The sequence below is a fragment of the Haematobia irritans genome, chromosome 5 (assembly GCF_050003625.1).
Source record: "Haematobia irritans isolate KBUSLIRL chromosome 5, ASM5000362v1, whole genome shotgun sequence".
Taxonomy (NCBI): domain Eukaryota; kingdom Metazoa; phylum Arthropoda; class Insecta; order Diptera; family Muscidae; genus Haematobia; species Haematobia irritans.
The window spans coordinates 97,136,090-97,150,241 of record NC_134401.1 but is presented as its reverse complement, the minus strand read 5'-3'; the positions used below and the strand labels follow the sequence as shown (position 1 = coordinate 97,150,241).

General features: G+C 34.2%; 1 protein-coding gene across 1 annotated transcript in view; it reads left to right on the top strand.

The window, feature by feature from the left end:
• LOC142237745 (uncharacterized) overlaps window positions 1-14,152 on the top strand; it is a 55,004-nt gene that overhangs the window by 34,867 nt on the left and 5,985 nt on the right. Inside the window, exons 4-5 of the mRNA XM_075309139.1 lie at window positions 5,645-5,723; window positions 5,838-5,967. Coding sequence (XP_075165254.1) covers window positions 5,645-5,723; window positions 5,838-5,967 — 209 coding nt within the window. The remainder of the gene's footprint in view (window positions 1-5,644; window positions 5,724-5,837; window positions 5,968-14,152) is intronic.

Below are 14,152 nucleotides of genomic sequence, written 5' to 3'. Positions count from 1 at the left end.
GTAAAATCGGGAGATTGGTCTATATGGGGGATATACCAGAACATGGACCGATACTCACCGTTTTCGGCACACCTCTAAATGGTCCGAAAATACTTCCAGATTTTAAATTTCAGGCAAATTGGATAAAAACTTCGGATTCTAGGAGCCCAAGAAGTAAAATCGGGAAATCGGTCTGTATTGGGGGCTATACCAAAACATGGACCGATACTCACCATTTTCGGCATGCCTATTTATGGTCCCAAAATACCTCTAGGTTTCCAATGTCAGGCATATTGGATAAAAGCTATGGTTTCTATAAGCCCAATACCCCCAATCGGGAGGTCGGTTTATATGGGGACCATACCAAGACATGGACCGATGCTCACCATTTTTGGCACACCTTTTTATGGTTCTAAAATACCTCTAGATTTTCAATTTCTGGTAAAACTGCGGATTCTAGAAGTCCAAGAAGTAAAACCGGGAGATCGGTCTATATGGGGGCTATACCCATACATGGACCGGCACACTTCTTTACGGCACACTTCTTTATGGTCATAAAATACTTCTAGATTTCAAATTTCAAATTGGATGAAAACTACGATTTCTATAAAGCCAAGACCCCAAATCGGGAGGTCGATTTGCTTGAAATCGTATAGTCAAGTGTGCAAAATTTGATTCAAATCGGTTCAGATTTAGATATAGCTCCCATATATATCTTTCGCCCGATATGGACTTATATGGACCCAGAAGCCAGGGCTTTATCCCGATTAGCTTGAAATTTTGCACAAAGAGTACAATTGGTAGTATAGTCATGTGTGCCAAATTTGATTGAAATCGGTTCAGATTTAGATACAGCTCCCATATATATTTTTCGCCCGATATGGACTTATATGGCCACAGAAGCCAGAGTTTTGGCCAAATTTGGTTGAAATTTTGCACTAGGAGTACAATTAGTAATATAGTCATGTGTGCCAAATTTCAGAATCGGTTCAGATTTAGATATAGCTCCCATATATTTGTTTTTCTGATTTCGACAAAAATGGTCAAAATACCAACATTTTCCTTGTTAAATCGCCACTGCTTAGTCGAAAAGTTGTAAAAATGACTTTAATTTTCCTAAACTTCTAATACATTTATATCGAGCGATAAATCATAGATAAACTTTTGCGAAGTTTCCTTAAAATTGCTTCAGATTTAAATGTTTCTCATATTTATACCCTTCACCACTACTGTGGTACAGGTTATAATAAGTTTGTGCATTTGTATGTAACGCCAAGAAATAGTGGTCATAGACCCTATTCTTTTAGTATACCGATCGGCTTGGAATTAAATTCTGAGTCGATTTAGCGATGTTCGTCCGTCTATCTGTCTGTCTGTCTGTATATGTAATTTTGTGCACAAAGTACATCTCGCAATTTAAGTCCGATCGTCCTCAAATTTGGCATAGGGCCGTTTCTTGTGACAGAGACAATCGCTATTGGTTTTGGAAAAAAATCCGATCAGATTTAGATATAGCTGTCATATATATTTTCCCCCGATTTGGTCATAGTTAGCGTGTTTATCAACCGATTTTCTTGAAATACCGTACATCCAAATATTTTATGAATCTCGAAAATCTTGTAGAATATCAGCCAAATCGGTTTAGATTTAGATATAGTTCCCATATATATCTTTCGTCCGATTTGAACTTATATGGCCACAAAAGCCAGAGTTTTGCCGTGATTTGCGTCAAATTTTGCACAAGGGATACGTTTAATAGTACATTGGACATGGTTGCCGCATCCATTTAATGCTTAGCTAGAGCATGTAATTGCCGCGAAAACCATGTATTTTGTCTTTGTAAAAATAGTTTTCGAGCGGAGAAAAATTTATGGTGGCAATAAGCATTTGTATGGTTCTCAAATACCGCAAACATGTTCTATCATTTAAATGATAGAATTTGAGACCATTAAATGGTCGGGAAAATCATGTATCTGACCATTCAATTTTTTTACTTTTTTACAGGGAAAAAAGTATTTTTATAGGTTAAGTATAGACATGTCTAGAACCATTACATGGCCATAAAGACCATTTATATTTTTTTCGTGACCATTTAATTTTTTAACTTGTTTGCAGCGAATAGAATTTTATAAAAACATTGAGCAGGTACACACGATTTTCATTTTGCGCGTCAGTCGTGTGTTGATTGTTTCTTTGAATGGACGGAGAATACGGATTTACTGTGTTTTGTGTTAATTTGTTTATTCAGAAGTGGCACGTGGTTTTATGTGAACACTAAAAAGGAAAGTGTAATTGAAAAAATGTACCTGTTTTTATACCTTCCATCATAGGATTTATATATATTTACTTTGTCATTCCGTTTGTAACACATCGAAATATTGCTCTAAGACCCCATAGAGTATATATATCTGGGTCGTGGTGAAATTCTGAGTCGATCTAAGCATGTCCGTCCGTCCGTCCGTCCGTCCGTCTGTTGAAATCACGCTAACTTCCGAACGAAACAAGCTATCGACTTGAAACTTGGCACAAGTAGTTGCTATCGATGTAGGTCGGATGGTATTGAAAATGGGCCATATCGGTCCACTTTTACGTATAGCCCCCATATAAAGGGACCCTCAGATTTGGCTTGTGGAGCCTCTAACGGAAGCATGTTTCATCCGATCCGGCTGAAATTTGGTATATGGTGTTTGTATATGGTCTCTAACAACCATGCAAAAATTGGTCCATATCGGTCCTTAATTATATATAGCCCCATATAAACCGATCCCCAGATTTGGCTTGTGGAGCCTCTAAGAGAAGCATATTTCATCCAATCCGTCTGAAATTTGGTACATGGTGTTGGTATATGGTCTCTAACAATCATGCAAAAATTGGTCCACATCGGTCCATAATTATATATAGCCCCCATATAAACCGATCCCAAGATTTGGCTTGCGGAGCCTCAAAGAGAAGCAAATTTCATCCGATCTATCTGAAATTTGGTACATGATGTTGGTATATGGTCTCTAACAACCATGCAAAAATTGGTCCACATCGGTCCATAATTATATATAGACCCCATATAAACCCATCTCCAGATTTGGCTTGTGGAGCCTCTAAGAGAAGCAAATTGCATCCGATCCGGCTGAAATTTGCTACATGGTATTGGTATATGGTCTCAAACAACCGTTCAAAAATTTGTCCACATCGGTCCATAATTATATATAGCCCCCATATAAACAGATCCCCAGATTTGGCTTGCGAAGTCTCCAAGAGAAGCAAATTTCATCCAATCCGGTTGTAATTTGGAACATGGTGTTTGTATATGATCTTTAACCACCGTGCCAGAATTGGTCCATATCGGTCCATAATTATATATAGCCCCCATATAAAACGTTCTCCAGATTTGACCTCCGGAGTCTCTTGGAGGAGCAAAATTCATCCGATCCGGTTCAAATTAGGAACGTGGTGTTAGTATATGGTCGCTAACAACCATACCAAAATTGGTCCAATCACACAAAAATTGGTCCATATCGGTTCATAATCATGGTTGCCACTAGAGCCAAAAATAATCTACCAAATTTTATTTCTACAGAAAATTTTGTCAAAATTGTATTTCTATAGAAAATTTTGTCATAATTTTATTTCTAGAAAAAATTTTGTTAAAATTTTATTCGGTTCATAATAAAATTTTCATCATAGTCAAAATTTATCAAGATTTTATTTCTATAGAAAAGATTTTATTTCTATAGAAAATTTTGTCAAAAGTTTATTTCTATAGAAAATTTTGTTAAAATTTTATTTCTGTAGAAATTTTTGTCAAAATTTTCTCTAAAAAAAATTTTATCAAAATTTTTTTTCTATAGAAAATTTTGTGAAAATTTTATTTCTATAGAAAATTTTGTTAAAATTTTATTTCTGTAGAAAATTTTGTCAAAATTTTATGTCTACTTTGTCAAACTGAATTATATACGTATTGGATCGATCTTTTTTGATTTAATATATACCTCGTATGGACTTACATACAATTTAGAAGATGGTGTTAGGAGGTTTTAAGATACCTTGCCATCGGCAAGCGTTACCGCAACTTAAGTAATTCCATTGTGGATGGCAGTGTTTAGAAGAAGTTTCTACGCAATCCATGATGGAGGGTACATAAGCTTCGGCCTGGCCGAACTTACGGCCGTATATACTTGTTTGTTCTGCATTTTGCTATATGGATCATTTATTTTTATTTGAAGTTACATGATGTCTGCGTTTGTACATTTGATGCGCACGATGTAAATATGGAATAATTACTTATTGTTGAAATTGAAATAAAATAGAGTGTGTAAAAATATATGATGTTTGCTTGAACGGCATTATAAATACAAATAAACAATGAATTAGTTTATAAATAAATAAAAACAAACAAATAAAGTTAATTTTGTGTTTTCTTTTCTCAAGTGGCGTCCTTTTTTCGACGATGAAAAAAGTTTTTTCATAAAGATCAAAACATTTTAGGTTGTAACCATGTTCTTTTAACTAGAGGAAAAACATTTTTAATGAATACCATAACATTTTAAATCGTGACCATTGTCTTTTCATTCAAACAAAATTCTTTTTATCAATATAATAACATTTTAGATGAGGACAATTACATTTTTCTTAGAACCATGTTCACTGAGCCAACATGGTTGCAGGTTAAAATGTTACATGGTCGCCGCAAAAATAGCTCCTATCATATTATTTTGCTCTTCGAATATGATTGTGACAATCATGTTTCTTCTCTGCGTGCATATATACGTACACCAGAGTTGAGGAAATATGGTAGACTGTTACACATTTTAAACCCATTTTCAATGGAAGTTTGCTCCAATAAACTGGATAGCGTTAGCCGATTTAAATTTTAATTATAGGGATTTTGTAGAGGTAAAAAAATTGTCTCCTTTATATAGCTTCCAGCAAATGTGAAGTAGTTGAGATGGTAACACAAATTTTGGCCTACATAGGGGTGAAGGGTATAATATAGTCGTCCCCGCCCGACTTTAGACTTTACTTACTTGTTTTTTACTAAAATTGTGTTCCACCCTAGTGCATTAGCCAACTTAAATTTTGAGTCTATAGATTTTGTAAAAGTCTATCAAATTCTGTCCAAATCGAGTGATATTTAAATGTATGTATTTGTGACATATCTTTAAATATAGCACCCAACACATTTGACGGATATGATATGGTATCGAAAATTTAGGTCTACAAAGTGGTGCAGGGTATAATATAGTCGGCCCCGCCCGACTTTAGACTTTCCTTACTTGTTTTAGCATAAATTTTACAACTGACTGTTTTCTGTGTATGGAGAAGTCCGTAAATCTGTAAACGATCAATTTATTTGGATTAAATTCTTGTGAAATCTCAAGTAAATTAAAAAAATGAAAATGGAATGTGAAAGTTGAAAATGGATGTGAAAGTGAGATTTTCCACCACATTTTTTAACCGATTTAAATCCTAAAGCCTGTCTTTCCTTATATTTCAAAAGGTGTATCTAAGCTTATTCTATTGAAATATTTCTTGTAGAGGGACCACTTTTATGGACCCATAATCACAAAAATTATTTGAATTTAGGTCCTAATTAAATTGAAAAATTGTTATTCTATTTTATTTTCAGAGTCGAGAAATAAATATAACACATTTATTTTTTAATTTTCAGACATCATCGTCACAAAAAACGTCATCGTCATAAAAAACCAAAAATTCTTGTACAAGACTTAGAAACCCAAGAAGTCAAGGTAATTTCACAAACGAAATACAAACGAAATGTAATCACTTTCGCCCATGTTAATATGAGCATATTTTCTTTGTAATTTTTTTCCCCCCGCAACCATGATGCCATCAACAATAAGGTAATCGATCCTGATGACTTGCCACAACGTGCCCGCTGGACTATAATAGCCACAGCGTGCTTATTATTGCTCATGTGCCTCATGTTAGTCGGTATAACGCTACGTATGGCGCCAATCATCGATGATATGGGTAAGTACAAAAACGGGAAAACTTAAAATGCAACATTCCAAATTTATTTCGTATAACCATTTCTGTTTGTTTTTTTATGTGTGAAACTATCTTTCAATTGTATTGGCCATAGAATCATGCTATCTCAATATATTTTTATTTTTTATATTTTTTATTAATTATTTTTTTTTTCTTGTTAACATATTTGGTTTAATATATTTATGTATCGACTTTGTTTTCATTTGTAAATCGAAACAAAAAAATGGAACATTTTATATTATGGAGTCAATTTTATCCAATCTATACAATAAGAAAGCTATGCTTTATGATTTTCCCTTGGCTGCTTACAAAAAAATCAATTAAAAAAAAAATAATTAAAATTTATATTTTTATGTCATGTCCAGCAGATTTACTTTTTTTTTAAATATCCACTTCTGTTAACTGAATGAAATGTGAAAATGAAACAAACGTCTATGTTTTTATTCAAGCTAAAGTGCCGTTTACAATCTTGCACAGTGGGGTGAATTGTAGAATATTTTTGAGAAAAAGTCATAACATTAAATTCATTTTTGGAAATGTGCTACGCGACCCCATTCAATGGCCATCGTATTATTGTTTGGACATTCATTACAGAAAATAGTCACGTTCGCAGCACTTTCGGGAGTCCACTTTTTCAATTGATATCACTAGATTAATATTGCGCCGACTATCGCAAACTAATGCAGAAACCTTTTCGAAATATTGCAATAGATAGGTGTAATATGTCTCAAATTTTGTGCAGACTACCCTGCAGTGGCCAATTTTCAATTCTTATCCTTTTATCCTGGATTGAGAGTAGTCAACAATGGCCAGTCTTTGTTTAATTTCTAACCATTAATCACATGGTCGATTTTTACTACGGATACAAAAGTCGAAAACTAATCGATTTTTGAAAAATTCAAGTCGTTTTTTCTAATCTTCACATTCGTCAATTTGTGTTTTGACAAACTGTCACTCAACAGTGACAAAAATCGATAACTGATCTCTAACAAAAAATCGAAACGTCAAAACACGTTTGTATGGATCGAACGATTTTGACCTTCTCATAAGGATTTTGATATTGATTCATAAATTTCCTTAAAATAAAGACTTACCTACCTTAAATCTAGGATCAATAAAATTAAAATACAGATCTCATTTATCGAATTTTAACTCTTTTTTCTTAATTCTTAAAGAAAAAGAACAAATTAAATCAAAGATACGAAATCCTCTTAGCCTATATTTGAAGTTTTTATACCCTCCACCATAGGATGGGGGTATATTAACCCTCTAATGCCCCAATTTTTTTGCCAGATGATTAAATTTTCAATGTTAACGACACGAAAGCAAGAAAACTAAACAAGAAAAATGTATACGGTAAAATTCAGTATATGCTGCAAAGCCTCTCGAACAGTCTTAACTAAGTTTTCTTTTTATTTTACTCATTTTTGTTCTCTTAAGGTGTGTTTTAATAAAAGCTTCCTTATTAAATGAAGACCGCCTAAAGGCGGGCTTGGGCATTAGAGGGTTAACTTTGTCATTCCATTTGTAACACATCGAAATATTGCTCTAAGACCCCATAAAGTATATATATCTTGGGTCGTGGTGAAATTCTGAGTCGATCTGAGCATGTCCGTCCGTTCGTCTGTTGTAATCACGCTAACTTCCGAACGAAACAAGCTATCGACTTGAAACTTGGCACAAGTAGTTGTTATTCATGTAGGTCGGATGGTATTGCAAATGGGTCATATCGTTCCTCTTTTACATATAGCTCCCATATAAACGAACCCCCAAATTTGGCTTGCGGGCATTCTAAGAGAAGCAAATTTCATCCCATCCGGCTGAAATTTAGTACATGGTGTCAGCATATGATCCCTAACAATCATGCAAAAATTGGTCCACATCGGTCCATAATTATTATAGCCCCCTTATAAACCGATCCCCCGATTTGGCTTGCGGAGCCTCTAAGAGAAGCTAATTTCATCCGATCCAGCTAAAATTTGGTACATGGTGTAAGTGTATGGTTTCTAACAAATATGCAAAAATTAGTCCACATCGGTCCTTAATTATATATAGCCCCCATATAAACCGATCCCCCGATTTGGCTTGTGGAGCCTCTAAGAGAAGCAAATTTCATCCGATCCGGCTGAAATTTGGTACATGGTGTAAGTATATGGTCTCTAATGACCATGCAAAAAATGTTCCATATCGGTCCATAATTATATATAGCCCGCACATAAACCGATCACCAGATTTTACCTCCGAGCCTCTTGGAAGACCAAAATGCATCTGATTCAGTTGAAATTTGGTACATGATGTTAGTATATGGTATCCAACAACCATGCAGGAATTGATTCTTATCAGTCCATAATTATATATAGCCCCATATAAACCGATCCCCAGATTTGAACTCCGGAGCCCCTTGGAAGACCAAAATTCATCTGATTCAGTTGAAATTTGGTAAGCGGTGTTAATATATGGCCTCAAACACCCATGCAAAAATTGGTCCACATTGGTCAATAATTATATATAGCCCCCATATAAACCGATTCCCCGATTTGGTTTGCGGAGCCTCTAAGAGAAGCAAATTTCATCCGATCCAGCTAAAAATTGGTACATGGTGTAGGTTAGGTTAGGTTAGGTTATGTGGCAGCCCGATGTATCAGGCTCACTTAGACTATTCAGTCCATTGTGATACCACAGTGGTGAACTTCTCTCTTATCACTGAGTGCTGCCCGATTCCATGTTAAGCTCAATGACAAGGGACCTCCTTTTTATAGCCGAGTCCGAACGGCGTTCCACATTCCAGTGAAACCACTTAGAGAAGCTTTGAAACCCTCAGAAATGTCACCAGCATTACTGAGGTGGGATAATCCACCGCCGAAAAACTTTTTTGGTGTTCGGTCGTAGCAGGAATCGAACCCACGACCTTGTGTATGCAAGGCGGGCATGCTAACCATTGCACCACGGTGGCTCCCTACATGGTGTAAGTATATGGTCTCTAACAACTATGCAAAAAATGGTCCTTATCGGTTCATAATTATATATAGCCCCCATATAAACCGGAGCCTCTTGGAAGACCAAAATTCATCTGATTCATTTGAAATTTGGTATGTGGTGTTAATATATGGCCTCAAACACCCACTCAAAAATTGGTCGAAATCGGTCCATAATTATATATATCCCCCATATAAACTGATCCCCAGATTTGACCTTCGGAGCCTCTTGAAAGAGCAAAATTCATCCGATACGGTTGAAATTTGGTACGTGATGTTAGTATATGTTTTCCAACAAGGAATTGGTTCATATCAGTCCATAACTATATATAGCCCCATATAAACCGATCCCCAATCACATAAAGTTGATCCATATCAAGTTCATAATTGTATATAGCCCCATATAAGCGACCCCCATATTTCAATTCTAGCTCTCTACCACTTATAGACGGGAGCCACCGTGGTGCAATGGTTAGCATGCCCGCCTTGCATACACAAGGTCGTGGGTTCGATTCCTGCTACGACCGAACACCAAAAAGTTTTTCAGCGGTGGATTATCCCACCTCAGTAATGCTGGTGACATTTCTGAGGGTTTCAAAGCTTCTCTAAGTGGTTTCACTAGAATGTGGAACGCCGTTCGGACTCGGCTATAAAAAGGAGGTCCCTTGTCATTGAGTTTAACATGGAATCGGGCAGCACTCAGTGATAAGAGAGAAGTTCACCACTGTGGTATCACAATGGACTGAATAGTCTAAGTGAGCCTGATACATCGGGCTGCCACATAACCTAACCTAACCTAACCTACCACTTATAGACTAAGTCACAATTTAGAAAACGATGTTAGGTTTAGGTTTAGGTTAGGTGGCAGCCCGATGTATCAGGCTCACTTAGACTATTCAGTCCATTGTGATGCCACATAAAACGATGTTAAGAAGTTTTAAGATACCACAACCCAAGTAATTCGATTGTGGAAGACAGTCTTTCGTAGAAGTTTCTACGCAATCCATGGTGGAGGGTACATAAGATTCGACCTGGCCGAACTTACGGCCGTATATATTTGTTCTATCTTAAATTTAAAGATCAAAAATGTTTTTCTTGTTTTTAAGGAAAGTTTTTCTTAGTTTAAAGACATACGCATTTAATGGAGGGACACAAATTTCCAAGATTTGTGTCCTAAATTTAATGAAAAGAATTCTTATATAAATTGCATAACCTTAAATTTAGGTTGCAAAATCTTTAAAATTAAGTCAAAAAAAAATTTTTTTTTTTCAGCGTAGAATTGGGAACGTGCTGCTTATTTTGGGAACGTGCTGTTTATTCTTAAAATTCGACTCTTCATTAATCGAAAAATCGACGTTCCAAATCTCAACAAAAACTGTTTTTGCAAAATTCTTTTTATCCGTTTTGATCCACTGGATGGATTGGTGGTCTTCCAGTTGTCTGGTCAATGTATGTATCCATGTACGTGATCTTAATGTAGTCGCTATGTGCTATTTGAATAGCTGCAACAGTGTCGTGCTAAAGTTTAGCAAATTCGTATCAAAGCGACTTGAAAACAAACCGAGGTGATTGGCTTGTTTTCAAAAATTTAATGGTCCTAAATCGTTCTTGAAACCACCCAGCAACGTGACATCGACATTTCAATAATTTCGCAATTACTGAGAAGTTTGATGTCCCGTCAAGTTTCCACCTTACATTCCCTGTTCATCTCAAATTCGAATTTTACATTTAATATTCCATTCTGGCGAACGCAAAAGTCGTCAAAAGTAATTTTACGAAAACATCAAAAGTCGATTATTCGTATTTGAATCTCACATAGACTAATTGAGCCTTCTAGACAAAAATGTCGACTTGTCGATTATCGAAAATATCGATATTTTAACTCTTCAAAAATTCAACTATTGCGATTATGAAAAAGTCTACTTTTGAAGTCACGATTATCGTCCTAATAATGTATTTAATAAACATCACTTTCCCTGCTCAACCCAAAACCAAATTGGAAGTTTTGGATTTTTACTTTAAATGTCGAATTTTCTATTTTGATCACTATCAAAAGCCGATGAATTTACTTTTTGGCTTCTCAATTGTAAGTTAGTCCATACGGGGTATATATTAAACAAAAACAGACCGATTAAATACCTAAATAATTCAGTTTGACAAAGTTTCTATAGAAATAAAATTTTGACAAATTTTCTATAGAAATAAAATTTTGACAAAATTTTCTACAGAAATAAAATTTGGACAAATTTTCTATTGAAATAAAATTTTGACAAAATTTTCTATACAAATAAAATTTTGACAAAATTTTCCATAGCAATAAACTTTTGACAAAATTTTCTATAGAAATAGAATTTTGAAAAAATTTTCGATAGAAATAGAATTTTGACAAAATTTTCTATAGAAATAAAATCTTGACAAATTTTTGTATAGTAAAAAATTTTAACAAAATTTTCTATAGAAATAAAATCTTGGTAGATAATTTATGAGGATCGGCTATATATAACTGTAGACCGATATGGACCAATTTTTGTATGGTTGTTAGCGGCCATGTACTAGCCCAATATACCAAATTTCACCACGTACCAAAGTTCAACCGGATCGGATGAATTTTGCTCCTATATAATTAAGACCGATATGGACCAATTTTGGCATGGTTGTTAAAAACCATATACTAATACCATGCATCAAATTTCAACCGGATCGGATGAATTTTGCTTCTCCAAAAGGCTCCGGAGATCAAATCTAGGGATCGGTTTATATGGGGGATACATACTATTATGGACCGATATGGACCAATTCCTGCATGGTTGTTAGAGGCCATATATTAATACCACGTACATAATTTCAACCGAATCGGATGAATTTTGCTCATCCATGAGGCTCCGGAGGTCAAATCTGAAGACCGGTTTATATGGGGGTCTATATATAATTATGAACCGATATGAACCAATTTTTGCATAGTTGTTAAAGACCATTTGCTTACACCACGTAATAAATTTCAACCGGATCGGATTAATTTTGGTCCTCCAAAAGGCTCCGGAGGTCAAATCTGGGGACCAGTGCGGCTATATATAATTATGAACCGATATGGACCAATTTGTGCACAGTTGTTAGAGACCATATACTAACACCACGTACCAAATTTCAACCGGATCGAATGAATTTGGCTCCTCAAGGAGGCTCCGCAAGCCAAAACTGGGGGTCGGTTTATATGGGACCTATACGTAAAAGTGGTCAAATATGGCCCATTTGCAATACTATCCGACCTACATCAATAACAACTACTTATGCCAAGTTTCAAGTCGATAGTTAGTTTCATTCGGAAGGACGGACGGACATGCTTAAATCGACTCAGAATTTCACCACGGCCCAGAATATATATACTTTATGGGGGTCTTAGAGCAATATTTCGATGTGTTATAAACGTAATGACAAAGCTAATATACCCCCCATTCTATGGTGGAGGGTATAAAAATTGAGACGTCAACGACGAATCAATAAGCAAAAAATCAAAAATCGAATTTTTAACTTTTTTAAAATGTGAAAAATATCGACTTTTACAATTTTGGAAAAAAGTCGGAATGTTGACAAAATTCGAAAGTCAGATTTTTCGAATTTTTTGAATATGAAATAGTGGACTATTTTAACTTATAAAAAAAACCTGTTGATTCTCATTTCCATCCGTAGAGTCTACCTGCACATCGACTAATTATTAGCGCCCAACCCTTGATTATTGTCGTATTTTGTAACATCAGTAACCGCCCATGGGACCTACAATTTGGTAGCTGCTCAGTGGATGATTTCGAATGTCTTTGCATATGAAATTCCTATAACGATGGCACCCAATATACACAAACTCCAAATATGGTTTGGTGTTATGATAACATTTTAATATCTTACAAATATTCATACCCCCCACTGTGCATGCAATTTGCAAGATGCTTAATTTCTTCTGCTTTACTTTCGTTGCGTTACTTGGTTAATTCGTTTGTTATTCTGGTTCATTGTACATTGAAGACATTTTATTGTACCACTTCACTATCCAGCCACTCTTTCTACATCATCTCAAAACAAAAACCAAAAAAAAAATCAAATAAATAAAATAATCCAACAAAAAAAAATGTATACAAAATACAAAACAAACTTAATTCTTTTAAGTGTCTAATTTCGTGTTTGTTGTTATTTACTTCTTTTTTGTTTTTATTTTATATTCCGTACCACAACAACAACAACAAACGTGATTTTCAAAACCACAAAAAAAAATAAATACAAATCCCAAAAAAAACGCTTGATAAAATATCTTGCAAAACAACTTTAAAAAAATACCAATAACCAATCAAAACCAAACCAAACAAAAAATCTCAAAAATCAACCAACAAATTTTAGATTTCGAAAAGAAATGTAAGTACATTTTACAAAACAAAATACCAAAAAAAAAAAAAAATACGTTTATCTTACCTTTTTTCTCAACATTATTTTTTCTTTGTGTTAATTTTTCTACTTTCTACGTTCTTTATTGCAAATTCAAATGCAGTTTTGTTTACTTAAAATATAGTTTTTTTGCCTTTCTTCAAAATGCTGTATAAGTAAAAATTAAAAAAATATATATACAATGGCTATACATATAAAAAAATCATGAATTACATTAATATACATTATAGTTCCAATAATAATAAAAAATATATTTATATTAACGGATGGCTTCTGTAGCCAATGGTACAGGATTTTAATAAAATTCTCATACTATAAGTCTAATACAAAATAAAATAAATTATTTATATATCGAGAGTTATTAATTTTAATATACTTGATATTTTCTAAAATATTTGTTACATAATTTATATAAATTTTATTTCAGCATAAAAATATGTTTAATAAATTTTTGATGGTCTTTCTAATTATTGTATTTCTATAATATATAAAATGGCAAATGAACTTCTTAACAATAATGAAAAATTATCATTATTTTATAAAACTACTCTTTTCCATACAGGGAACAAATAATTTAGTTTTCTTAAGTATAATGATTTTTCTTTAGTTAAATAAAAAATATTCCTTATGTAGAAGATATTCTTACTTTTATGAATTTTTTGAAACCCACCGCCAATCACTTTGGTAGCGAACACTAGGGTAATTGATAGTGCGTTGAAAATTCAAGTTTGTATAAGTTTCTAAAACCGAGGGATTAACTG